The sequence below is a fragment of the Rhinopithecus bieti genome, unplaced genomic scaffold, assembly GCF_001698545.2.
Source record: "Rhinopithecus bieti isolate Rb0 unplaced genomic scaffold, ASM169854v2 scaffold_11565, whole genome shotgun sequence".
Taxonomy (NCBI): domain Eukaryota; kingdom Metazoa; phylum Chordata; class Mammalia; order Primates; family Cercopithecidae; genus Rhinopithecus; species Rhinopithecus bieti.
In genome coordinates, this window is record NW_016807049.1 from 511,050 (window position 1) to 538,870 (window position 27,821).

Consider the following 27,821-nt stretch of genomic DNA (forward strand, 5'->3'; position numbering starts at 1 on the left):
GTAAAGAAGAGGAAGCAAAGTGAACAGATACAGACACTGTATTATTTATTATCGTATCTTGACCTTAGCCAGGGCTCATTTTCATTGTCTTTAAAACTCATCATTATTTCATTCCTATATATTGAAGAAGGCTAAGAGAGCACAGTTGGCAGTAACAAAACAAAGTAAATAACCCATATGATGAAAAACCACAGCCGGGCGCAGTGGCTCATGCCTGTAATCCCAGCAGTTTGGGAGGCTGAGGAGGGTGGATCATAAGGTCAGGAATTCGAGAACAGCCTGACCAACATGGTGAAACTCCATCTCTACTAAAAATACAAAAATTAGCCGGGCATGGTGGTGCACATCTGTAATCCCAGCTACTCAGGAGGCTGAGGCAGGAGAATTGCTTGAACTTGGGAGGCAGAGGTTGCAGTGAGCCAAGATAGCGCCACTGCACTCCAGCTTGGGCAACAAAGTGAGACTCCATCTCAAAAAAAAAAAAAGAGTAAAAGAAAAGAAAACCATTATCCTCAAATAAAAATCCTGGGCTCTGCACAAGTGGGCCAATCTTCAATTTAGCTATGAGAATTTCATACATGAGAATTCTTACACATCTGGGTTTTAGAGGTACTCATCCTAACCAATGCCACACATATACCACATACCTGAGAATGACTGGCAATACTCTGTCTCGACAATGAGAATCCAGCTGTGCTCATATTCGTTCTGTGAATATGCCTGGTGAATTACTGTTCTACACTATGAACCCTCTTGGTGAATGAGAGCTGGGGATGAAGCAGACGATGCTGCTTCAAGTCCATACTTCACACATACATGAGTTAGGAACGCACCAAAATAGCATTGTGGGGCCCATGGAAACCTGCGGCCCACTGGGAGGAATAACTGTGCCCAGTGGAGCTGCTTCTGAAGGAATGCCTACGACCAGCAAAGTCATAAATACTGACTTACAGCCACTTTAGAATCATCGCTGATTCCAGAGTCTTGAAGCGGTATTTGGACCTCATGTTCACAGCGGCATTATTCACTCATTATGAACCCATATTCATAGCAGCATTATAGCAAAAGGTGGAAACAAGCCAAGTGTCCATTGATGGATGAGTGGATAAACAAAATGTGACATATACCTACAATGAAATATTATTCAGCCTTAAAAAGGAAGGGAATTCTGACACATGCTCCAACATGGATGAATCTCAAAGACATTAGGCTAAGTGAAATAAGCCAGCCACAGAAAGGACAAATACTGCATGATTCCACTTATATGAGCTACCTAGCGTAGTCAGATTCATAGAGATAGAAGGAGAATGGTGGTTGCTAGGGGCTTGGGGAAAGACGAGAATGGGGAGTTATTGTTTAATGGGTACAGGGTTTATTTTGGATGATTAAAAAGAGTTCTAAAGATGGATGGTGGTGGTGGATGCACGACCACATCAATGGATTTGATGCCGCTAAACGGCACATTTAAAAATGGTTACTACGGTAAATTTTACGTTATCTGTATTTTACCACAATTAAAAATAATTTAGAAATCAATTTTTAAAATCATCGCTGATTAAAGCAGGCTAGAGAACTCCTGAGTGACCATCTGTTAAGAAAAGGAGGTTTGGCAAAGGTACTTAATACTCTAGTTTTTTTTTTTAGTGTACAAACAGACATACTGAGCTGTTGAGCAGCTAAGGAAAAAAAATGCCTGCATCACATGTTGTTTTTAAATTATAGGGTGACTGGGCAGACACACATTGTAGTTGCTATTTCAACAGCAAATCTGCCTCACAGGCAGAAGTGAATTCTCCTACTTACATCAAACGAAGCTGCATTGGTCTGGGCATTCTGATTACACGGTTCCCTGAAGCAATCACTAAAAGGAAGGAGAAGACCCATGGCAATGATCCGCGAGCAAAACTTCTCTGCTTCTTCTGGAGGCCCGTTCTCCTGCTGGCTGAACAGCTTCTCCAACAGTGTTCGCCCTGCAGATGAAACACAGTCATTAACAGGGAGCACTGCCGATCACCTGGCTCTGAACTCGCCAGGGGACAGCGGCTGGGTAAACACTGCCAGGGAGCAACACCGTTTCCAAGGCTACTGACAGAAAGGAGCCTCTCAAGCTAGGAGAAGGCTCTGTAGTCTGAGGCCAGAGTTGCCACATAAAACAACTGCAGAACTGCTTTGCTCTCTCATCCCCCTAAATACCTCCTGCCTCAAAAGAGAACAGGCCAAGTTATGGGCTATACAGTTTCCATCTAAGATTCTTAATTCAGATAAGGTCTTGCTATGTTGCTCAGGCTGGCCTTGAACTCTTGGGCTCAAGCAATTCTCCCACCTAAGCCTCCTGAGTGGCTAGATTTATAGGTGTGAGCCACCACAACCAGCTGGTTTTTTTTTTTCTTTAATAGAGATGAAGTCTCACTATGTTGCCAAAGCTTACCTCAAACTCCTGGGCTCAAGCCATCCTCCTGCCTCAGCCTCCCAAGTAGCTAGAGCTACTGGCACATACCACCTCACTCAGCTCCCTTTTGGATTTAATTGGTAAATCCAATTTTGGATTTAAATTTGGATCCAAGGCCAGACACAGTGGCTCACGCCCGTAATCCCAGCACTTAGGGAGGCCGAGGTGGGTGGATCATCTGAGGTTAGGAGTTCAAGACCAGCCTGGCCAACATGGCAAAACCCCGTCTCCACTAAAAATACAAAAAAATAGCCAGGCGTGGTGGCAGGCACCTGTAATCCCAGCTACTCCGGAGGCTGAGGCAGGAGAATCGCTTGAACCTCGGTGGCGGAGGTTGCAGTGAGCTGAGATCGCACTATTGCACTCTAGCCTGGGAAACAAGAGTGAAACTCCATCTCAAATAAATAAATAAATAAATAACCAGGCGTGGTGGCAGGTGTCTATAATCCCATCTACTCAGAAGGCTGAGACAAGAGAATCGCTTGAAACCAGGAGGTAGAGATTGCAATGAGCCGAGATCATGCCATTGCAATCCAGCCTGGGCAACAAGAGTGAACCTCTGTCTCAAAAAATAATAAATAAATAAATAAATAAATAAATAAATAAATAAATAAATATTGGATATCAAAGGCCCTAAACCCCTTAATTTAATTGCAGATGGCTCTCGAAGAGCAGCAAGCTTGTAACGCCAATGTGGCCGCCATTTAGACTCCGAAATATCATGACTAGACATTCACGGTGTCCATCATGACGGGGGACAGGAGAATGAAGGACGCCAAAGAGGTCAGGAGGCCAAAGGCACGCAACCCCACAAAGAAGCTGAAGAGAGCTGGCCAACAAAATAAAAAATAGTCACCCAGAAAAGAGATATAAAAGTCACATTCTGTCAGATGCTCCCTCAGAAACTATAACACTAGCATGGGGAGGTCGGAACTAAGGACTTTTTTTTTTTTTTTTTTTTACTATTTCCCTAAAAAAAAGCGCAAGAGAGCATAATAAGATAGACAAGCTGGGCCGGGTGGGCAGTGGCTCACACCTTGTAATCCCCAGCACTATTGGGAGGCGCAAGCAGGCAGATCATGAAGGTCAAGGAGATCGAGACCTCCGGCCCCAACATAGTGAAACGCCTGTCTCTACTAAAAAAAATAAAAAAAAAAAAATAAAAAAAAATTAGCCGGGTGTGGTGGCGGGCGCCTGTAGTCCCAGCTACTCGGGAGGCTGAGGCAGGAGAATCACTTGAACCCGGGAGGTGGAGCTTGCAGTGGGCCGAGATTGTGCCACTGCACTCCAGCCTGGTGACAGAGCAAGACTCTGTCTCAAAAATAAATAAATAAATAAATAAATAAATAAATAAATAAGTAAGACACTGGCTGAGGATCCTAGAGGGCCCGGGTCCACCTAGCCCACGGGTTCTCAATCTTGGCTGAAACTGAGGATCACCTGGGAGAACAGAATTGCTGGAAGCAGGGCTCAGGCATCAGTTTTCTACGGGTCGTCAGTTGGTTCTAATGTTAGCGAGAGTGCAGAGTCATAGCTATGGGCCTTAATTTATTTCCGACACTTTTTTTTTTGAGATAGACTCTCGCTCTGTCACTCGTGCAGTGGCATGGTCTGGCTCACTGCAACCTTCGCCTCCCCGGTTCAAGCGATTCTCCTGCCTCAGCCTCCCAAGTAGCTGGGACTATAGGCATGCACCACCACGCCCAGCTAATTTTTTTGTATTTTTAGTAGAGATGAGGTTTCACCATGTTGGTCAGGCTGGTCTTGAACTCCTGACCTCAAATAATCCGCCTGCCTTGCCTCCCAAATTGCTGGGATGACAGGCGTGAAATACCGTGCCTGGCCTAGCTCTTTAATTTCAAACATTTCTGTAGCTTGTTTTGCATTCATAAACTTTCATCAGAGGAAATGGAAAATCTCTAGGGTCCCTTCCGGGGTCACAATTGCTCCTCCTTCTAATCAGCAGATTCTTTCTTCAAATTTAGATCAACTGTTATCCAGAAAAGTCTTTAGTAATCCCCTTCCATGCTCTTTTGGAACCCCTCATAATTTCTTTGGGTAATTAATTATTTTATCTAATTGGTTATGCAATCATTTGCTTAAAGCTGACCTTCCTCACTGAAATGTAAACTTGCTGATGACCAGCATCTATCTTGCAAACTTGGCCACTTGCACATAAAAAGCATCAATAAATATTTTCAGGATTTCTGAATAAACACAATGCTATGATCCTGTGACAGATTCATTCATATAGCCAGAATTGGAAATGATTTATCAGTCTATACCATCAAACTTTTTATGTAAAGTATTTTAGGCTTTATGAGCCATGTAAGGTCTCTGTCGCGTATTTTTCACTGGTTTAATTTTGTTTCGAGCAACTTTGAACATGTAAAAACCATTCTTAGCTCTGGGCTTTGCAAAACCAGGCCAAGTCTATACTTCAGTTACAATAACTACATTTCAAATGTATAAATGTTCAATTCTATCAGGATACTAGTCATGCAATTGTTATGCCTCTTCCTATTTCTGACTATAAAACAAATCTCAAAAGCTGCCTTTGACATTTCGAGTGACAAAGCAGGACACAAGAGGTCACTCTATTTTCTCCATTTCTTCTAGTCATTAGAGAACATTCTTTGGTCTCCCAGGATTTTTTTGAGGGGAATAAAAAAGTTTTCCCCTACAGAACTTCAGTTTGCCTGCATCTAACTGGAACTAAATATCTAGGAAATAGCATCCCTCAATTCTCAAGTGATTAATTATTATAACAGTATATTGTTGTATTCATCTTACCGAATTACTGGAAATAGCCCTAAAACTAATTCTTTCCTACCACTCAGATAATGTATTTGACAAAAAATAAGGGCATCAGGATCTTGCATGTGTGTGACTGAGAGTAAATGTGTATGTGTATATCAAGCCAAAAATTATCAAGAGTTCCAGAACAGTGTGGAAGAGAGAGAATGATGACCTGTTGGAACTCCACTTCCAAGAAAGCACATGCCCCGAAATCCTTAATGAAGGGTTTCTCTACCACAACCCTATCGAAATCCTGGGCCTGGTATTTCTGTGTTTAGGGGTAGTGGGGAAAATTATCCCGTGCTTTTAGCAGCATCCCTGGCCATTACTACTGGATGGCAGTAGCACAGCCACTTGCCCCCAGCTGTAACAGCCAAAAATGTCTCCAGACATTGCCAAATGTCTCCTGGGGCAGGGGGAAAAATAACCCCAGGCTGAGAACCCCACGCCTAACCTCTCTCTAAAGAAACTTCACCTCCTTCCTTAGTGATAACTTGGCTTCTGCTTGAGGATCTTTGAGGATCTCCTTGCCCTGCAATCATCTCAGGTGGAGGCATTTTTTTTTTTTTTTTTTTTGAGATGGAGTCTTGCCCTGTCGCCCAGGCTAGAGTGCAGTGGTGAGATCTAGGCTCACTGCAACCTCCGTCTCCCGGGTTCAAGCGATTCTCCTGCCTCAGCCTCCTGAGTAGCTGAAATTACAGGCACGTGCCACCACACCTGGCTAATTCTTTGTATCTTTAGTAGAGACAAGGTTTCACCATGTTGGCCAGGCTGGTCTCAAATTCCTGACCTTGTGATCCACCCACCTCAGCCTCCCAAAGTGCTGGGACTATAGGTGTGAGCCACTACGCCTGGCCAGGTGGAGGCATTTTAAGTCAAATCCCTCACATTTGAGGGACAAAATGTGGGAAACCTCCTTGTTCCCCATGAACAATTCCAGATGATTTCTTCTCCTCCAAAACCATGAGCTTTTCTGAAAATTCCTGCCACTGGCTAGACTCCACTATCCCTCCTCCTTTCTGCCATCCACTAACCTCTAGTTATTCCCTCCCCTCGTCACTCACCAAATAACTCACCTCCTTGCCCCATGTTCCACCTCTACTCCTATCATTCTTAGTGATGTGGACATCCACATGGAGAGCAAACTTGCGCTCAGGAGGATACCTCGCCCGAGACCTTGAGCCCCTTGCCTCCAGCTAACATTTTCTTCACCACAAAATAGCCACCCATTCCCATCTCACAGCCTCAAACCGGTCACTATCAGGAACTGTACCACTTCCGGAAGATCAATTCCAAAGTTTACTCCAAACTCTCCAGTGGCTTCCCATTGCCCTCAGAGTAAAATCAGATCCCTCACTGTGGAGTCCTGATAGGTAAGTTAGCAACAACGAGGAACGGGGGTCCCAGGTGGGGGAGAACAATTGTTCTGAGAGACGGTTAACCACAAACAACCCACTTGCACACTATCCTGTTCCCAAATACCTCACTCTGCATGCAGCCCCAGCAGCATCACTTGATTTGCACGTAGCCCCACAAGCAAGACCCTATCAAACTTTACCCTAGCCCCTGCCTCTTGGCAGACAGCCACTTCTCTGCTGTGCTACCCATTGCTCCTTTGCAACGTACTTACTCTCTAATAAACTTGCATTCTTCACCTCACTACTGTTGCAGTAAATTATTTTATAACCCAAGGCAACAGCCCCAGTCAGTCACAACCCCGCAACACTCACCAGATGCAAGAGCCATCTCCCTACCTCCCACCTCTCACCACTCTTGCCTACTGGCCTTCTCCTCCTGGAACACACTGAGCTCACTCTCACCATGAAGCCTTTTGCACCAGAACACTCTTCCCCCGGATACATCAATGACTCCCTCACTCCTTCATCTCATTCAGGTCTCCGGTCAGTGGTCACTTGCACTGAGAGAACTTCCTAAAACCCTTTCTGAAGGAGCATGACCCATTACTTTTATTCCCATTATCCACTTTATTCTTCAGAGAGCTTAGTCCTTGAATTTATGTAAGTCTGTGATCTGTCTCCTACTCCTGGAGAGTAAACTCCATTTCAGCAGTCCCTGCTGTGTGTTTACCACCTTTTACTCAGGACCTCAAGGAGTGGCTGGCAAAGAGGGGATAATCAATTAATTTTTTGATCATCAATGAATCTACGTACAAATGTCTGAATGGAACATCTAACTCCTGAGAACTACCTTCTACCTTTAGACTCTTACTCTAGAACCTCTTCTAAAGCTCCATCCACCATGCTGACCTTGAATACCAGTTATCCCTACTACTGTTGCACAATCTGTCACCTGTGCTGTGTCACTTCCTTCCTCAGTGGCTTAAATTCCATGTTCTATCACTATAATTAAATACTTCAAACACTTCAGCTCTTTTATCCCTCTCTCCCTCCACCACGCTTGTCAGGTGAAACCACAACCTGTTTCGGCGCAGCCATCCACTTTTTCTTTGCCTGCACCTGAACAACTGAACAGTGTAAAAGAAAGCCACACAGGTAGCCTGGGTGTGGTGGCTCACGCCTGTAATCCCAGCACTTTGGGAGGCCAAGGCAGGTGGATCACGAGGTCAGGAGATCAAGACCATACTGGCTAACACGGTGAAACCCCGTCTGTACTAAAAATACAAAAAAATTAGCTGGGTGTGGTGGCACGCACCTGTAGTCCCAGCTACTCAGGAGGCTGAGGCAGGAGAATTGCTTGAACCTGGGAGGCGGAGGTTGCAGTGAGCCAAGATCACGCCACTGCACTCCAGCCTGGGCAACAGAGCAAGACTCCATCTCAAAAAAAAAAAAGAAAAAAGAAAAGAAAGCCACGTAGGTGTTGTCTGTCTTCACCTTCAGTGCACAGCTATATACCTCAATGAGGTCAACACTGCTGTGCGTTCTCATGTAAGCTTCCACTCCAATACAATGTTTAAACAATCTTCTCCCCACCTGACCCATTCTTTCCAATGATGAGATGATACTGTCAAATGATTTACTGAGACAAATTCCAATTATGCAAAAATGCTCACACTTGTCTTCCTCACAATAGAAAGAGGCCCTGTTACAAGCAACAGCAAGTTCTTTCCCTTGTGTTGTGAGCTGAATTCCTTATTGCTTGCCAAGATATCACTTCTTTGGCTATCCCTTCTCTCCTGAAATACAAACACCTCCCTCTTTGCTGGACATTCCTAGTATCACACAAACATGCTTTAAAAAAAAACCCGAAAGAACAAATCCTCCCTTGAACCAAATCACTCTCCGCTCCCAGCTACTATTCCTTTGCTTGGCTTCCCTTCACATCAAAACACTACTGGAATTAACGACATTTGCTACCTCTCCCTCCTTGCTCAGTCTGCTCTAATTTGTTTTCCATTCCCATGATGTGCCAGAAATTGCTGGCCAGCATGGTATCAATAACTTTTTTTTTCTGCTTTTTTTTAAAAAAAGATAAGGTCTCCCTCTGTCACCCAGGCCAGAATGCAATGGTCCTATCATAACTCACTGCAGCCTCAAACTTCCGGGCTCGAGCAATCCTCCTGCTTCAACCTCCCAAAGTGCTGGGACTACACAGGTGAGCCGCCACACCCAGCCAACATTTCTGTCTCCATCCTACTTAGTTTATCTTTCAGAAAAATTTCACTGCTGATTTACTCCTACTCCTTAAAGCACTTTATTCTCATCTCATGATATTCCCCTCCCCTATTTTCTCTAACTCGCTAGACATTTTCTCCCAAGTCCCTTTTAATGGCTCCTCTACCCAACATGGCAATGTAAGAGTGCTTTCAGGCTCACCCCACGGCTTATTCTCTCAACTCTTTCCATATTCTCTCCCATAATCTCACCCAGTCTCTAAATACCCCATTCTTTGAAACTGGGCAGACCTCTGTGAATGCACTGACTAGTCAGGAAGTTGCCCTGTATGGTCTTTAAGGGGGACAAGCCCTCAATTCTGGGAATTCCCTGTCATTTTCCAAAAACCTCCTGAATAATCCACCCCTTGTTTAGCACATGATCAAGAAATAGCCATAAAAATAGCCAGCCAGAAGCCCTCGGGGCCGCTCTGCCTACGGGGCAGCCACCCTTTTATTCTTTTACTTTCTTATAAACTTGCTTTCCCTTTACTCTGTGGTTCCCTCTTGAATTCCTTCCTGAGGGAAGCCAAGAACCCATGTGGTCGCCCGGGCAGAACCCCAGTTTTGGGGTTGGCTCTGTGACAAGACTGTATTGTAACAGCAGGAGGACTGGGGGAAAAGATGAGAATTCAAAGAACCACCAAACCAGCAGGTTTACCGATTTTGCTCGTCCAGTGTCCCTCAAGCTGAACTCAAAGTATCCCAAAACCCAGAAGTGAGCATCAGCACCGACAAGGAAAGCTTCAAGGGGCAATTTGGCAATGTGTGTCAGTGATCTTTAAAAATTCACCCCTTTGACCCAGAAATTCAACTTTATAAAAGCTATTCTAGGTAAATGTTCAGAGGTATCCTCAGAGTGATGCATCATAGGAGTATTACGACGATTAAATGAGATAATGCATGTCAAGTATTTATCACAGTTCCTGGTACTATAACAAATAGATTATTAATAGTACCAAAATTAAAAGGAACTAAAATGTCCAACAATAAAGACATAAATAAAAAAGAAAATGATAGCTTTATACACATGACTGTTAACTATAGAGCCATTAAAAGCCATGCTATTACAGAAAGAATAATAACTTAATTGATTTAAACATATTGAATATATATAAAGAAACCAGGAAAATAAAACATCAGCTATCACTGGAGAATGCTAGGGCACTGCTAACAGAATAGGAAATAATGAAGCATTTATGCTGCCTTTCTAGAAAGGTCTGTATTTCAGGGTAACAACCATACCTCGTGAATAAAGAAAAGTCTTCAATACAGAAAAATTCCAGCCAAAATGTGCAAAAGAAATGATAGAATTAGAAAATCACCATTTTGCAATTCCTAATGAAATAATGGGCTCACTTAATGAACAGCAAGTGGATGGAAAATCCATTAGAGAAAATGTCAATTGAAATGCTTGCAAAGAAAGGATCAAACTGTCAGCCTCAAACCCAGGGATCATTCACAGCTTCAGGACAATTGAGAAAGCCAGACATGGTGGGCCCCTGCTGGGGGTGATCATAAAGTACACAGCACCCCCCATCAAGCTCTCCCGCTGTCCCCCAGCCTGTGGAACAAAAGAAGGGAGAACTGAGCATGAACCAAATCAACTGTCAGATTGCACCTAGCATCCATTCTAGAGTATCAGAGAGTTCTGAGGATGGACTAGTTACCGGGTAATATTGAACAACTCATTCTATTTGCTTTCAATATAAAGAATGGCATTGTAGCATATTTTAAAGTCCATTTTGAGATACATATTTGATACTAAAATAACACGACGTCTGAAGCTTGTTTTAAATTATTTCACAAAAAAGTAGGTGGCATGGGGTAGAAGGGGAAAAAGGGGGCTGATAAAACTATTATGGCATTGAAAATATTGATGCTTACTGAAGCTGAGTGATGGATTCATGGGAATTCATTTAATTCTCTAAGTGTGTATATTCAACTTTCACAGTAAAATATCTTCAATCACACTATTAAAAAGATTTAATTACATAGAAATATGTGACACAAAAATCATGTGAAAATTCAAGACACAAAGCTAAACAAAGCATGTTCCTGATTTTGCAAAAGCAAGAGATATGAACCCAGTTTATTACAGAGTCAAAATCACTGTGGTGGGAAGGTGAACAGTTTTTGTTATTTCCAGGAGACACACTCCAGCTGGACTATACACTGAACTCCTTTTCTATTCAAGGAATGTAATTTGACCGGGTCATCGGGAGTGGACAGAGACATCAACTTTTATTTCTCTTCCTGCATTTGATAATTGAGGATTTAATCGGGAGACACTCACCTACTAAACAGGACGCCTTGAATCTAAACTAGGGAGAATGGGCTGCCCTGAAGCCTTCCAAACACAACCTTACTTTCTTTTTTTTGTTTTCGAGACAGAGTCTTGCTCCGTCCCCCAGACTGGAGTGCAGTGTCACAATCTCGGCTCACCACAACCTCCGCCTCCAGGGTTCAAGCAACTCTCCTGCCTCCTGAAAAGCTGGGACCACAGGTGTATGCCACCACTCCTGGCCAATTTTGTATTTTTAGTAGAGACAGGGTTTCATCATGTTAGCCAGGCTGGTCTCAAACTCTTGACCTCAGGCAATCCGCCCACTTCAGCCTCCCAAAGTGCTGGGATCACAGGCGTGAGCCCCGGTGCCTGGCCACAACCTTACTTCTTTTTTTTTTTTTTTTTTTTTTTTTTTTGAGACGGAGTCTCGCTCTGTCGCCCAGGCTGGAGTGCAGTGGCCTGGCCGGATCTCAGCTCACTGCAAGCTCCGCCTCCCGGGTTCACGCTATTCTCCTGCCTCAGCCTCCGGAGGAGCTGGGACTACAGGCGCCCACCACCTCGCCCGGCTAGTTTTTTTGTATTTTTTAGTAGAGACGGGGTTTCACCGTGTTAGCCAGGATGGTCTCGATCTCCTGACCTCGTGATCCGCCCGTCTCGGCCTCCCAAAGTGCTGGGATTACAGGCTTGAGCCACCGCGCCCAGCCCCACAACCTTACTTCTTAACTGTGCAAACCAGAGGCTTCCAGGTTCCCTCTGGCACTCGCTTCCACACCCCGTGACTACAATATCCCCCCCTCAGTCAAGGTATCCCCCAGTCCCCTCACTCTACTCCTTGGTCAAATCGCTGTTCCTAGACAGACATGTCAACCACACCAATAAATGAGAATCATTGGCCCTAGAATAATTTTAACTTTTTCAAGTGTCCAGTTTTCAAACCTGCATTTCACTTCATATTTGCATACATTTATTTATTCAACCATATTTCCTGAGCTCTTACTCTTTGCAAAACAGCACTAAGTCAATTTGCCAAAAATCTATCTGCTGAATGAACAGCTCACAAAACACTGCCTGTGGGCAGTAGCCATTTCACAGCAGGGGCTGGTGCCAGCTAGAAGGTCAGTCCCTAGGGCCCGGACCACAGGGTCAGCCAGGGAGGCCTTCAGAAGCACACATTGTCCCAGGGTCACTTATCAGGAAAACTCGAATGGAATCACCATAAAGGAAGAGTTAGGCTCTACCACTGCCGAGGGAACACACCCCCAGCAGCTGTAGCAACACTGCAACTAGAGAAAATTCTCAAAAGCTGATAAAATCATCTCTACAGCACAGATTGCTATAACCTTTATAAGTATATAAATGCTAATTTCTGAGGAATTTATAACTCTATAAAGATGAGGGCAGGAGAGGGACAAAGTTTCTTGGGCTCTTTCTGCTCCCTTTCCTCCCTCCACCCAAATAAAAGACCCAAGGGGAGGGGCCATCTTCCTGTCCTTCAAACCCAGCCTCTAATGTCATTTTCTTAACTAGAAAATGCAGGCCTGTCCAGGCACGGTGGCTCATGCCTGTAATCCCAGCACTTTGGGAGGCTGAGGCTGGCAGATCATGAGGTCAGGAGAGAGAGACCAACCTGGTCAACAGGGTGAAACCCCGTCTCTACTAAAAACACAAAAATTAGCTGGGTGTGGTGGTGCGTGCCTGTAGTCCCAGCTACGCGGGAGGCTGAGGCAGGAGAATCCCTTGAACCCAGGAGGCGGAGATTACAGTGAGCTGAGATCATACCACTGCACTCTAGCCTGGTGACAGAGTGAGACTCCGTCTCAAAAAAAATAAATAAAAAAGAAAGAAAATGCAGGCCTAAGGATGTTAGGTGTCTTGTCAAAGGTCACGCTATCTTCATCTAGGAAAGGCCCATGTCGCTGATCACACATATTACATATTATATACCTAATTATACAGAAATGAAGAAATCTAGAATAGTATAACCATAAATAATTCTCTCATTCTTTTATAGGATGGAAAGTGTTCCTTATTTTCTGCCCATTCCTTTCCACTGAAAACACGTGAACTCTGTACCTTGACTTCATGAAGTACACCCATGTGGGGAGGCATGGGATTGCAGCCACAGCTTAAGCAAGAGAAGCTACTTCCTGGATCCCAATCCTGATGTCAGAGATGTTTGAACCAGAGCAACTCCATCTTGAATAGGGGCTGGGTAAAATAAGACTGAGACCTACTGGGATGCATTCCCAGGATGTTAAGAAATTCTTAGTCATAGGATGAGTAGGAGGTCAGCACGAGATACAGGTCATAAAGACCTTGCTGATAAGGCTGATAAGACACTGATAAGACAGATTGCAGTAAAGAAGCCCGCTATAACCCACGAAAACCAAGATGATGACCAGAGTAACCTCCAGAGTGACCTCTGGTCATCCTCACTGTTACACTCCCACCAGCGCCATGACAGTTTACAAATGCCATGGCAACATCAGGGAGTTACCCTATATGGTCAAAAAAGGGGAGGCATGAATAATTCACTCCTTGTTTAGCATACCATCAAGAAATAACCATAAAAATGGGCAACCACTTGGGGCTCCTCTGTCTATGGAGTAGCCATTCTTCTATTCCTTTACTTTCTTAATAAATTTGCTTTCACTTTACTCTAAGGACTTGCCCTGAATTCTTTCTTGTATGAGATCCAAGCGCCCTCTCTTAAGGTCTGGATTGGGACCCCTTTCCGGTAACATGGATGCTTCCATGATGCTAGGTATGGCCTTAGACAGGTTACATAACCCCTGGAAATCCTGTTTCCTCATCTAGAAATTGGAAATAATCATCCTCATTACCTCCAAGGTTTAATGTGAAAATTAAACGAAACAATTTTGGTAACAGGTTTAACACAGTACCCAATACATGTTACCTGCTATTATTATGATCAAGATGTACTTCAGATACTCTCTACTTGTAAATGTGATTAAAAACTTTGGTTCAACTTAAAAGAAGGAAATCATAAGTTGGATCTAAAAGCATTTGAAATAGTATGGTAATAGGCGAGGTAATCACAGATTCAAATATCTTCATCCACCAAGTTTTGGGGATTTTCTTAAATTTAGTAGATTTTAACAACAAGGTAATATTTAAGACACTGCTTGCTACAATTCCTAACCTCGATTTTTTTTTTATAAAAGGGCTTGCATTATTTGTTTTACTATATTTATTAAATTCACATCAAAAATAATATTCATTAAATGAGAGTCGGGAACTTACTAATCATTAATGTTCTCCAATTACCGCTGTACTAATCCCCTCACACTCTTCCCACATTCTTCCACACTGCAGCTAATCAAAAGTGAAGCTTGTAGAATCAGCTTTGCAGTCATACACTAGCTATAAATACTCCTCTTACCTTGGGAAGCAAAAATCACAAGCCTAGATAAACATGGACACTGCAGTGGGTGGGAAGTTTTCACTCACCCTCACAACAAATGTTGCAATCCTCTTGCACAATGAAAAAGTAAAATCAGCTATACTTGCACTGGGGTTTTATTGGGCCTCTGACTATGGACACTACAAAAAGTAAAAAATACTTTATTTTAACAGGGCTATACAACGTAAAAGGCATTTCTGCATCTACTGTCAGCTCTGTGAAGTAGGCAGAACAGGATTTATCATCACAACTTCAAAGAAACTAACCGAGGAATGAAAAGGTTCTAGAGTCTGCCCCAAGTCATAAGATTGGAAAGTGGCAATGCCAAAACTGGACGCACACTCTGCTTTCCTCATTTTTATTCCAGGGATCTTCTACTTCTGACTCAGCCAGCAACTCTGGGAAAAGCTTCTGACCAACTTTCTGCATTAGGATATAAAATAAACAGACCAGCGATCTGTGCCCTGCAGGGGCTAACAACCTACTTACAACAACCAAAGTCCAAGAAGGAAGATTTTCAAAGCAGTCTGTTTAGAACACACTGCCTTAATTAAACATCCTTAGTGGAACTGGGAGGTTGAGGAGGAGCAAAGATAAGATATAACCAAGCACTTAGGAGTCTGTCATATCCCAAAGAATGTACTAGGCCTACTAGAGGAAGACAATCTGAAGAAAACATGCTCCCTGCCCTTAACTAATAATAATAATAATAATAATAATACCATAATACAATGTAGCTGGCATACTCTTGTAGAAGTGATGCAGAGTACGGGCTGGCTCCTAACTGCTGACAACACAGAGGAGGGAGAGTCTGTGTCTCAGTATATGTATTTGCTGTAATTGATGTGGAACACATCTTTAATACCCTTCTCAATATTTCTAGTGTCAAGTAATATGAATGCATCAAATGTGGTCTCAGTTCACCACAGAGAACATCCAACTTCTTCAAAACAATATTGAAGATACATTGTAGGCACTTTTTCTTGAAGACTGAGAGGATCTTCCTGTAAGAATGTCTAAATGAAAGGTGTACATAGGTTCAGTGACTTCAACATAGAGCAGGGAGAGTCTCCCATTTTACTGAGACAAGAAAGTGTCCAAACAGGAATAGAAGCTTTGAGGACAGACAGTAGGAGATGCTCTTCTCCCACTACCCTTGATGGTATATGTAACCTTTCTGGTTTTACTCATCCCAAAGACTAACAATTGTCATGAGGAGGACCAAATGACTCAGTGACAATCCACTACTGTTAATCTTCAGTATGTTGGAGCCAGAAGAAATCTTAGAGATCATTTAGTTCAAACCACTAATTCCATTGTAAAGAAATCAAGGCCCAAATATTTGAGTAATATGTCTAAGGTTTTATATACAGGAGGGCTAAATGCAAGTTTTGTACTGCGTTTTATGTCCCATAATAGCATTCAATTTTAATCATCTGTTTGAAACTCGTATTTTAATAGCCTACAAATATGTCATTGATATTTTTTCTGTGTGTATGTGTGTGTGTGTGTGTGTGTGTGTGGTTTTTTTTGGGGGGGGGAGTCTCGCTCTGTTGCCCAGGCTAGAGTGCAATGGCAGCATCTCGGCTCACTGCAACTTCCGTCTCCTGGGTTCAAGTGATTCTCCTGCCTCAGCCTCCTGAGTAGCTGGGATTACAGGCTCTCCCCACCACGCCAGGCTAATTTTTGTATTTTTAGTAGAGACAGGGTTTCACCATGTTGGCCAGGCTGGTCTTGAACTCCTAACCTCAGGTGATCCATCCGCCTTGGCCTCCCAAAGTGCTGGGATTACAGGTGTGAGCCACTGCACCAGGCCCCTTCTGTGTATTTTTTAACGGTTGAAGGATGAACAAGACAGTTACTGTATTTTAAAAGGTGTCAACATAGGTTTCTATTTCTTCCAGGCCACTATATCTTATGCAAAATGAGAATTAAAACAGATATCTTGTTGCATTAAATTTTTCTGTGACCTTATAGCTCAGACATAACTATCTAATAAACTTCCCTGATATCCCATATTATCTATGAATTGAAATATTAGGAGGAAATAAGGCTGTTGACAAACAAATCTATTACAAGACATTAATGATAATTGCTTAAGTTTATGATGTCACTGAATACAGAGATATCACATATTCTGTATCTCACATACTAACAGCCTATACTGGCTAAATAAGAAAAAAAAATAAGGAGGGCCATTTATGATCAAATAGAAATTACCATGTCTAGTTTTAGGTCCAAAATGCTGCAGGTTTTACAGTACAAAGAAGACTGCCACAAGGATAAATATCTAGGGTTGTCTCAAAGAAAGAAAACAAACATGAAATCCAATAGCTACACAAATCATTAAGGAAACAAGTCACAAAACACACAGGGATGATGAACTCCCTGCCCTCATCTGCAAAGAAGATGACCATGGCTCATAAAGGGATCTGCACCAACATAAAGCAGAGTGAAACTCTACTATCCCTGGAGGAATCAAAACTCACTGAACCCAGGTACACCTTTGATTTGACACTCTTACAGGAAGATCCTCTCAGTCTTCAAGAAAAAGGGCCTACAATGTGTCTTCATAATTGTTTTGAAGAAGTTGACTGTTCTCTGTGGTGAACTGAGGTACACGTTTGATGCATTTATGTTACTTGACACTAAGGATATTGAGAAGGGTATTCAAAGATGTGTTCCACATCAGTTATAGCAAATACATCATACTGAGACAGAGTATTCAAAAAAATGACTTTGTTATAGAGAGTTCTTGGTACTACATGGTCTATTAAAATTTATATAAAGTTCAATTTGACTAGCATCAAGGGATTTTTTTCCCTGGGGAAGAGAGAAAAAGAAACTATCCAACTTGAATTTACCAAAGGCTGAAAATGACAAAAATAAATAGAGAAATTTAATCTAATAAATCTAACGAAGTTGAAAAAAAGAATATCATAGAACACATATGATGATAATTACCAACCATGTCAGGACCTATGACAGGTTATGAATTTCCTGGTATTTTTTTAAAAGGTCATGTAATAAATCAAGATTAAAAGGGAAAACTATAGAAAGTCAGAAGAAAATGATTTTTTAATTTAATTTTCCTATCTATTAAGTTAAATCCATAAAAGTGAATCTGATAAATGGCAACTTCTAAAATCACTTGGTTGAAGAGTTTTCCATAAATATTTAAAGCACTCTCAAATAAAAGGAATGAGTCACACAGACCATAGCTGCTGCTCTGACTTTTCAAGTCACATATCATTGACTCTCCTAGTTAGAAAGAATATCCAACTAGGATATTGGTCAAGTTCAGCCTCTCCAGGGCTATGACCACCCCCTTTGATCTTCTCAGTCTCTATTTTAACATCTCCAGTGATGATGACATTGATCGTCACAAGACCATGCATTCCAACACTGGACATTCTATAAGATACGGCCTCCCTTATGCTGAGTTGAATCATACAAACTGTTAGCAAATCTAACTCCTTCATCCTGAACACATTTAGTCTTCAGCTTGAATATAAATCTCAGGTTTCAATTGTGTTCCTACACTCAATGGAAAGCTACTGGAAAACTTGGAGAGTGGCATTAAAAATCCTCCTGGAAAAGGCCAGGCATAGTGGCTCATGCCTGTAATCCCAGCACTTTGGGAAGCCGAGGCGGGCAGATCACAAGTTCAGGAGTTTGAAACCAGCCTGGCCAACATAGTGAAACCCCGTCTCTACTAAAAATACAAAAATTAGCTGGGCGTAGTGGTGGGTACCTGTAATCCCAGCTACTGGGGAGGCTGAGGCAGGAGAATTGCTTGAACCCAGGAGGTGGAGGTTGCAATGAGCCAAGATCACGCCATTGCACTCCAGCCTGGGCAACAAGAGCAAAAACTCTGTCAAAAATAAATAAATAAACAAATAGCTTCCTGGAAAGGAGGGAATGAGTATTTAAAACATATTTTTGGAGGTATATTTTAACAGGATGTAGAGACTAATTAAATATAAGGAGGTGGAAGAGTGGGGTAGCTTGGCTAACTTGCACAACTTCCAGATTTCTGACTTAGGAAACTGGGTAAAGGGCTGTGCTAGATGGTATTATCCACCAGAAATCCAACATTACATAAGGGAGCAGGTTGGGTTTGGAGAAAAGATGAGTTCAGCTTGAAACTATTCCCATATCTTTATAAAGATGTTTAAAAGACAATATGAAATTGGCACCTGAAATTCACAAGAGAGATCTGAGCTAGAAATTCGATTTGTCAACATGCAGGGAAAGGATCCCTCAGGGTGGATGTTAACATAGACTACATATGAAAGCTGGGGAGAAAGCATCATTTAATTAGGAGAGTTAGGTGGAAGAAGAAGATCATATGAAGGTGTCTAAAAGGCATCCCAAAAGGCAGAAGGCAATCTAAGAAAAAGCATACAATGGATACCTAGGGATGAATGATTTTCTGGTTGGATAAAATATTATATAGTTGTTTAAATTATGCTTTTGAAGTATTTTAAATAATTAGTGAAATTTGTATTAATGTTGAATTTAAAACACAACATACTAAATTAAAACATTAATAATGTTTCTGGGTTTTAGGATTATGGCTCCCCAAAAGAATATGGAAATCCACAAAACTTACCATATTTAATGCTAAAAGAAAGCCACAATAATTCCAAAAGAATCTACACAATGTACACTGTTCTATGATTATATTTCAATTATTTGCTGTAAAAAAAAGCACTACATTTAAAATCTCATATAACTCTAAACTATAGATTTTACTAAGTAAACTTTACATTTAAATAACATTCATAAAGGAAATCATGCAATATTTATACCCGATAGATACCGAAAACTATTTATTTACCCTAACAATAATCAACTAGAAATAAAACTAAAGATTCCATTCCCATTAGTAATAAAATATATGAAGCATCAGGAAATAGTTCAGCAAAGGAAATACAAACTCCTAATGGAGAAAAGTCTAAACTCTATTAAAATGAATAAAAGATAATCTGAATAAATGAAGAGCTCTTTCACACTCTCAGATGAAACAATAGTATAAAAGTGGAAACAGTCCTCAATTTAATCTACAAATTGACTAAAATCTCAGTCAAACACCTTCAGGATGTTTTAAGAAACTCAACAACCTATTCTAAATTTATATGGAGGCCGGGTGCGGTGGTTCACACCTGTAACTCCAGCACTCTAGGAGGCCAAAGTGAGTGGATCACTCGAGGCCAGGAGTTCAAGACCAGCCTGGCCAACATGGTGAAACCCCATCTCTACTAAAGATACAAAAATTAGCCAGGCATGGTGGTGGGCACCTGTAATCCCAGCTACTTGGGAGGCTGAAGTGGGAGGATCACTTGAACCCAGAAGGTGGAGGCTGCAGCGAGCCAAGATCACGTCACTGCACTCCAGCCTGGGTGACAGACCGAGACTCCATCTCAAAAATAAATAAATAAATAAAAATAAATTTATATGAAAACTCTAGGGTCCATATTGATAAACTAAGTCAACTTTGAAAAAGTAGGTGCTTCTTTTGGAGACATCAGACATTTTGCAAAGTCACATTTATGAGAACCATATGGTACTTGCTGAAGATAAAAAAATGCACATAAAAGGAATGAATATAAACCTCAGAACAGACTTACCTATATATGGGAATGATCTAAAGGTAGCACCAAAAATCAATGAGTAGAAGACTAGTAGATGGTGCTGGGAAAACTGGCTTGCCATATGGAGAAAAATAAAACTTGAGCCCTATATTACACCATACACCCAAGAGGACTCTACATCAAAGACTTAAATGTAAAGGGTGAGATGATAAAGTTAATAGAATACTATAGAGGGCAGAATTTTTGTAACCTAGGAGTAAGAGAATTTCTTAAATGAGACAAAAATAACACAAACTGTAGGTTAAAAATAGATTTGCACAGGCACGGTGGCTCACATCCATAATCCCAGCACTTTGGGAGGCAAAGGAAGGCAGCTCATGAGTTCCAGACCAACCTGGGCAATGTGGCGAAACCCCATCTTTACTTAAAATACAGAAAATTAGCCGAGCTTGGTGGCGCATGTCTGTGGTCCCAGCTACTTGGGAGGCTGAGTTGGGAGGGTCACCTCAGCCTGGGAAGTCAAGGCTGCAGTGAGCTATGATCATGCCACTGTACTCCAGCCTGGGCGACAGAATGAGACTGTCTCAAAAAAAAAAAAAAATTGACTATATCAAAATTAAGTATTTCTGTTCAACCAAGGACACTACAAATTTAAAAGAAGGATAAATATTAGGGGAATATCTGTTATATCTAAAACTGACTCTATATATCAAGATCCCATGATTACATAGAACTGAATCCACTCCAAATCATTTAAATAGGAAGAGATTTACTATAGAGTACTACTTGGTTTACAGAATCATAAAGGGCCTAAATAAAAAGGTTCTAGCATCTTTTTAGAAACCACTCACAAAGCCACTATACAGGACTAGGCCACCAAAGAAGTGACTGCGTCATCTCTGATCTAAAGTAGTTGGCTGCAGATGCACACTTCCACTGCTAGGAACAGGACTCCTCATCACCGGATGCTCCCTCTGCTGCCAGCACCACAACGGTTGTGCCTACTTCTAGCCACACCAGCCGCATGGGCGAACCAAGCCCCCTTTTGGGTTACGGTAAGGCTAGCACCTGAACATTAGACCCCTGCTAACATTGCCCTGGAAGAATTAGAGAGTTTTCAGCTGTGCTTGCAAGTAGAAACAACAGAAGTCAATCTTAGGACTTACTAAGGCCTTCTAAACCTGGCACAAATCCATCAAACCTAAATCACATCTGAAACGTAACCTGCAAGGGAGTCTGAAAAATGTCATTTTTAGATTTCTGGTCTCTAAGCTAAGAAAAAAACAGAAAGAGGCTTAGTGACAATCCATCGTATCTCTAACATTGGTAATAAATAGCATAATAGCTAGAATATACAGGAAGCCCTGTGAATAAACAAGGAGAATCGGGAAACTCGACAGAAAAATGGAAAAGCCTATGAACGGGCAACTTGCAGAAGGCTAAACCTAAATGGCTAAAAATATACAATGGTTTTCCTCAAAAGCATTAGTCCGCAGATAAATACAAAGTAAAACAATGAGATACCACTTCCCCTCATTGGATTAGTAGAAATTGGATAATGCCAATTTGCCATGCTAAAGAAGCATAAACTAGGAAAGCATTCTGGAAACTAATCTGACAGTACCTACATAAATTAAACCTTTTATTTCATGACCTGACAATTCTACTTCCAAATGTATATCCCAGAGAAGTTCTCACATAGCTCCCCGTATGGAAATATTCACCAGAGTGTTTTCTGTGGTGGCTGAGAAGTACAGGAATCTAGATGTTCATCATCATGCTCATGTTTAAATAAAATCTAGGGAATGTACCCAGAACCACCACATTGCACAGCTTTAGGGGAACATTACTCACACACAATAAAAGATGAATGGTAACCCTGGTATTGAACAACCCAGCAGGACTTTCATTCTTAGGAATACTACATAACAGTGGGAAGCAAAAAACAAGGTGGCAATTCACCCAGAAAAGTTTGTAGATTTTTTTCCAAAGGCGGTTGAGTTTTGTTTTGTTCTTTTTAAGAAACAGAATGAGGTCTGCAACTCAGAGTATTTGTGTAAACTAAACATACACAGAAATACTATATACTTTACAAAAAATGCACACTAATTCAAAGAGGGCAATACATAAAAGCAGTTCTGTATGTCTACTAGAGGCTTCGGAACGGGAAGTGAAAATGCAGGGAGTATAATGAGGACAAAATGAGTTTTGTCTGGACTGATGATGGAAGTGTGTCACAGACTGAATGGATTCTCATGAATACAACTACATGGATTCTTTTTTTCTCTGAGGACCAGAAAGAAAAAGTGTTAAGAATACCTAAAGCTACAGACAGAACATGAGCTATCTGAAAAATACCAGAAATACTTAGGACGAGGTGAGGAATAGTAGATCCTGAACAATGAGGTGACAAAACTACAGAGCATTAAATATTAATACATATTAAAATATATATAATGTCTATTATATATAACATATAGCTTATATATGCTAGATAACATAATGTATATATTAATATATTTAATACGTACATAGTAAAGAATTTAAACTATAGCCTCAGGGTGATAGGGGACCAATGACATGTTTCTATACTGGAACCAGTTCAAGTTTGTATTTTAAGTCATTTACTCTCTTGCTTCATGCAGAATGGAGTGGAGAAAAGGCAGGTTGTGGATGAGAAATGCTGAGGAGGTTGTTGATAGGGATTTAAACTAGGAAGGGTAGAGATAATGGAAACGGAAATTAGAAGACATATGAAAGAGATATTTAGGAAAAGAACAGAGAAAATGAAAAAGATGAATTGGGTGTGAAGTATCAGAAGGATGGAGGAATCAAAGAACATGGCAAAGCTAGACAGCAACGCTTTGATTGGGAAACCCAGAAGGAGGTGTTAAGAGGGTGGGTAAAATAGTAAGTATAGTTTTAGACATGGTGAATATCCTCGGCCTGTGATGTCTAAGTGAGATATGTCTGATGTCCAGAGAAACACAGAAACTGCACACACAACTCTAGCAGTCTATCCGTAATTAACAAAGCCAAGAGGACACAGACAAAAGGAAAGTGGGGGCTCAACCTTAGGGGCTTAGCCTCAAGCTAAAGCTAAAGCCACATGCCTAGCTTTTATTATCCAAAAGTAGATGATATGAAAATGATTTGTGAATTTAGAGTCAAATGAGGCTCCTCAGAGAAATAATCCAAGTTAAAGATTAAAAGCATCCGCCGGGAACAGCGGCTCATGCCTGAAATCCCAGCACTTTGGGAGGCCAAGGCAGATGGATCACCTGAGGTTAGGAGTTTGAGATCAGCCTGGCCAACACGGTCAAATCCCGTCTCTACAAAAAAAAGCGAAAATTGGCCGGGTGTGGTGGCATGTGCCTATAGTCCCAATTACCCGGGAGGCTGAGGTGAGAGAATCTCTTGAACCTGGGAGGCAGAGGTTGCAGTAAGCCGAGATGGCGCCACTGTATTCCAGCCTGGGTGACAGAGTAAGACCCTGTCTCCAAAAAAAAAAAAAAAAAAAAAAAAAAAAAAAAAAAAAAAAAAAAAAAAAAATTAAGATCACCTTTTTACTGATATCACGTTCCCAGTCAAATGTCTCTCCACTTAAATCACTGCAGTTCTTATACAACCCTCTCTGCCTATCCCCAAAATATTGAATCCAACAGAGTCAACATACTTCTTGATTTTTCTAAAAAGTGAACAGAGACAGATCAAACCCTATATCCTGAAAGAAACTGCAAGGATATCGTCCATACATTTTATATCCCAAAAGCCATTTAACCAAAATAGCACCAAAAGGACAGAAGATATGACTGGCTTATAGAAGAACATTTTGGTTAGCTGCAAACTCTAACACTTCCCACAGAGTGCTCAAATAACTTACCCTCTCCAAACAGGCAAGTATTGGTCTATAAGAAAAAGAAAGTCAATTATCTTCAAGTATACAGGTTAAAAAATGAGTTGCAAAAGATTATCTCTATTGTTACCTCTTTTATTATACTTTTAAAAGATAAAGCTTGTGTCTCAATAATGAAGAGACTCCTTACAAAACTCTCCACAGAGTATTCAAATGCATTTATTTGGGATCCTGAAATGGTTCTATTCTAGTCCATTTGTTTCTTAATGGACTCAAACAAGCTGTACTTATCTAAGGCCAATGGAACTTTTTTTCTTTTTAAAGTAAAAAACCCAGCAGGGCGCGGTGGCTCACGCCTGTAATCCCAGCATTTTGGGAAGTCGAGGCGGGTGGATCACAAGGTCAGGAGATCGAGACCATCCTGGCTAACACGGTGAAACCCCGTCTCTACTAAAAACACTAAAATTAGCCAGGCATGGTGGCGGGCACCTGTAGGCCCAGCTACTTGGGAGGCTGAGGCAGGAGAATGGCATGAACCCGGGAGGTGGAGCTTTGCAGTGAGCTGAGATCGCGCCACTGCACTCCAGCCTGGGCGACAGAGCGAGACTCCATCTCAAAAAATAAATAAATAAATAAACAAATAAAATAAAGTAAAATACCTAGGAACTCTCAACACCTTTTACCCTTCTAGTTTCTAAGAAATTTTATTATCAATGCACACTTCTAAATGGGATACCACTCTCATAAAAGTATTTCAGTAAGCATATTCAATAGTAAGAAAATTGAAAACGTAACAAAACCAATATATTAAAGTATATTGAAGTAAGAGAATTAATAGTACTGCTTTTATTGAGCAGTTTAAACTGTAAGGAAAAATGCAAAGCCTACAATCCATCCAAGAACAAGAGATGACTTAAGTTGCAGACAATGAACCTAAAAGTAATTGCTCAGTATATTTTGTGCCAATATTAGAAAGCCTTCATATACTCTAAATCTTTGAGCCATACATTATATAATATAGCTTTCCATTTCATGTATTTTCATAACACAGGATTAACCATCCTACACAATCACTATATCAGTGTTCAAAAACACAAGGTCCTATTGAGACCAGCCTGGGTAACATAGTGAGACCCTGTCTCTCCAAAAAAAAGAGAAAAAAAAATTATCCAGGCATAGTGGCTCATGCCTGTGGTCCCAGCTATTCGGGAGGCTGAGGTGCTGAGGTGGGAGGACTACTTGGGACCAGGAGTTTGAGGCTGCAGTGAGCCATGAGCACACCACTGCGCTCCCGCTTGGGTGGCAGAGCACGACCCTGTCTCAAACACACACACACACAACACAGACACACGCACATACACACACACACAGTCCTACTGTCAGATAATGACAGTCTAACCAATCCAAATCTCCTTCAGTACGAATCAAAAATTGATCAAAACTATCAAAGTCAAAACATCACCACTCTCACCATCAATTACTCCATGGTATAAATTCCAACATAGGAATTTTCTTCAGCTATACCCATAAAGGAAAGCTCTAAATACGCAGAGCATCCCTTGGGCAGAAAAGGTACCTGCTGGAATCATCATTTCTGTAGAACCACAGTGTTGAAATTGACTTGAAGGAAGACGCTTCCCAGCAGGATTGCATTCACTCTTCCATCCTGGGAAGCCAGGGTATTAACCAGAGGCAAGAAATGATTGCCTTGTGCCCTAATAGGAAACTGGTGATAAAACGGAAAAGGGAAATAGATTGTTCTCAGCCTGCACTCTTCCCATAGGGCTGACACTAGCTTATTGATACACATTCTTTCCCCTCCTGCGCACCTAAAACAACCTTTTAAATGACACAGCATTTCCCCATATGTGTCCACTGTACCACCAGGTACTATAACAAAGGACCCTTCTGCATGAAGTACAAAAAGAGACTCAACTGAGTAGTGCCTAAGCCTTTTTAAGCATAATTTTGAAACGCATTATAGGCTTGATTTTCTCAAGATAGCATTCCATTCCTCCTGAAAATAATAGGACTATATTCAGTCCATTGCAGCTCTAGGATAACAGATAATAAAGCTTCCAGTGGGTTCCTGGTAGGTTGCAGCCTGACTGGATCACAGAATAGTGGCAGTAATTTTCCGATCCAATCAACACTTCCAAGTGCATTTTTACAAAGGAGTAAGACATAAATTCTTCCCTCCCTCTCACCCATAGTGGAGCATCAGGTAGCAAAAGGATAATAAATCTCTAGTGTGGTTAGCATCTTATTATAGCATCCAGAAATAATTGTTACTTATTCCTAGAATTTTGATGTTATAACGACCTTGCTTTACTACCATTCCAAACTGATTAGAAGTCATTTTTTCCATATATTTATATTTTAATATAAAAAAAAGCCTTAGAAAGTTTCTACAGTCACTAAAATTATATCTAATAACTAGCAGGTCACAGGCAGTACTTTTTTGTTTCTAACAGCCCCTTAATGCTTTTATTAGCATCAGGTTAGTACTTAGCATATAAAAACAGGAATGAACAGAGGAATACAATTTTCTCTATTCCCTTTACCTCTTCTTTCATTACAATAACATTTATATTTGGAAGCTCAGTTACTGTAATGTCATCACTATTTTAACATTAACCTGCAGAAACAAGAATAGCTATTCTTCTATCAACATAAGTTCTATAAAGTATCATTGATTCAATCACACCTCATTGAAAATAATTAATTTTGACTGCCCAGAAAGGTTAGTAATTTTCCAGCTTCAATTCAACTGGTTTTAATTGCCAGTAGGAAGCCTGGATACTCAACTTGTCTATATTACCACCAAAAATGATGAATGAGCAAGTATTCATCAAGACCTCAGTATAGTCAGTGCCTTTCACATACTGACAGGCACACAGCAAGGCACGGAAGAGATATCTGTGGACATATTAGTAGGAGAGGAGATGATGGATGGATGGAATCAGGTGAACAGGCAAGGAGGAAGGAAAGGCAGAGGGTGGCAAGAAAGAAGACCAAAAGAATCCCTAAATCCAAGAAGCATATATAATATGATTTAGACTGTAAAGTACAGAGAAAGTGAAATGACAGCCAGTAAGGCCTGGCTGGAAAAGATACAAAGAGGAAGTGGAATTCAATCAGCACTTTTCAAACGCTAAAGCAAAAGAGACAAATCATGTATTCCAAGAGGGTAAAGCTGCAAGACAAAGGCACAAAGTCGGGAAAATGAAATGCGTGTTCATAAAACAGTAAGCAGATTAGTTTGTGTAAAGTAGAGCATTTATGAAGGAGATCGTGGGAAGGTAAAGCTGCAAAGTCAGGGGATTGCAGCCAGATGCTGTGCAGAGCAGAAACACTGAGTAAGGGTGTCAGCTGCCGCCTCCTCTTCTCACCCCTTGGAAAGCAGCACCCTCCCCCGAATCTCATAGTCACACCCCATCATATGCTTTCCTTATCCAACCCCAACAACAAAACAAAATATCTGATAAGTGACAAAAATGCTTACAATTCCAGGAAAAAAAAGAAAAAAAAATACATAAAATAAACAATTTGCAACAACAACAACAAAAAAAGAAAATAAAAAAGAAAACTGGGACTCAACTAGTATCTGGTCAATTCATATCCTCCTCAGTTTTTGTATACAATTTCAGAGTTGTTTTAACAAATTTGGTTCTGATCACTTTGACGAATGACTTTTTTAAGATAATACATCCAGTCAGGAGCACAAATATCCCCAGATGACTGCCTCTCGTGTACCAGGCAGAATTGTAGCGGCTTT

At 41.2% G+C, this 27,821-nt stretch overlaps 1 protein-coding gene across 1 annotated transcript in view; it reads right to left on the reverse strand.

Moving 5' to 3' along the window:
* Positions 1 to 27,821, reverse strand: part of FMN2 (formin 2) — a 411,725-nt gene that overhangs the window by 377,064 nt on the left and 6,840 nt on the right. Inside the window, 1 exon segment of the mRNA XM_017879766.1 lies at positions 1,804 to 1,970. Within this exon segment, the coding sequence (XP_017735255.1) occupies positions 1,804 to 1,970 (167 nt within the window).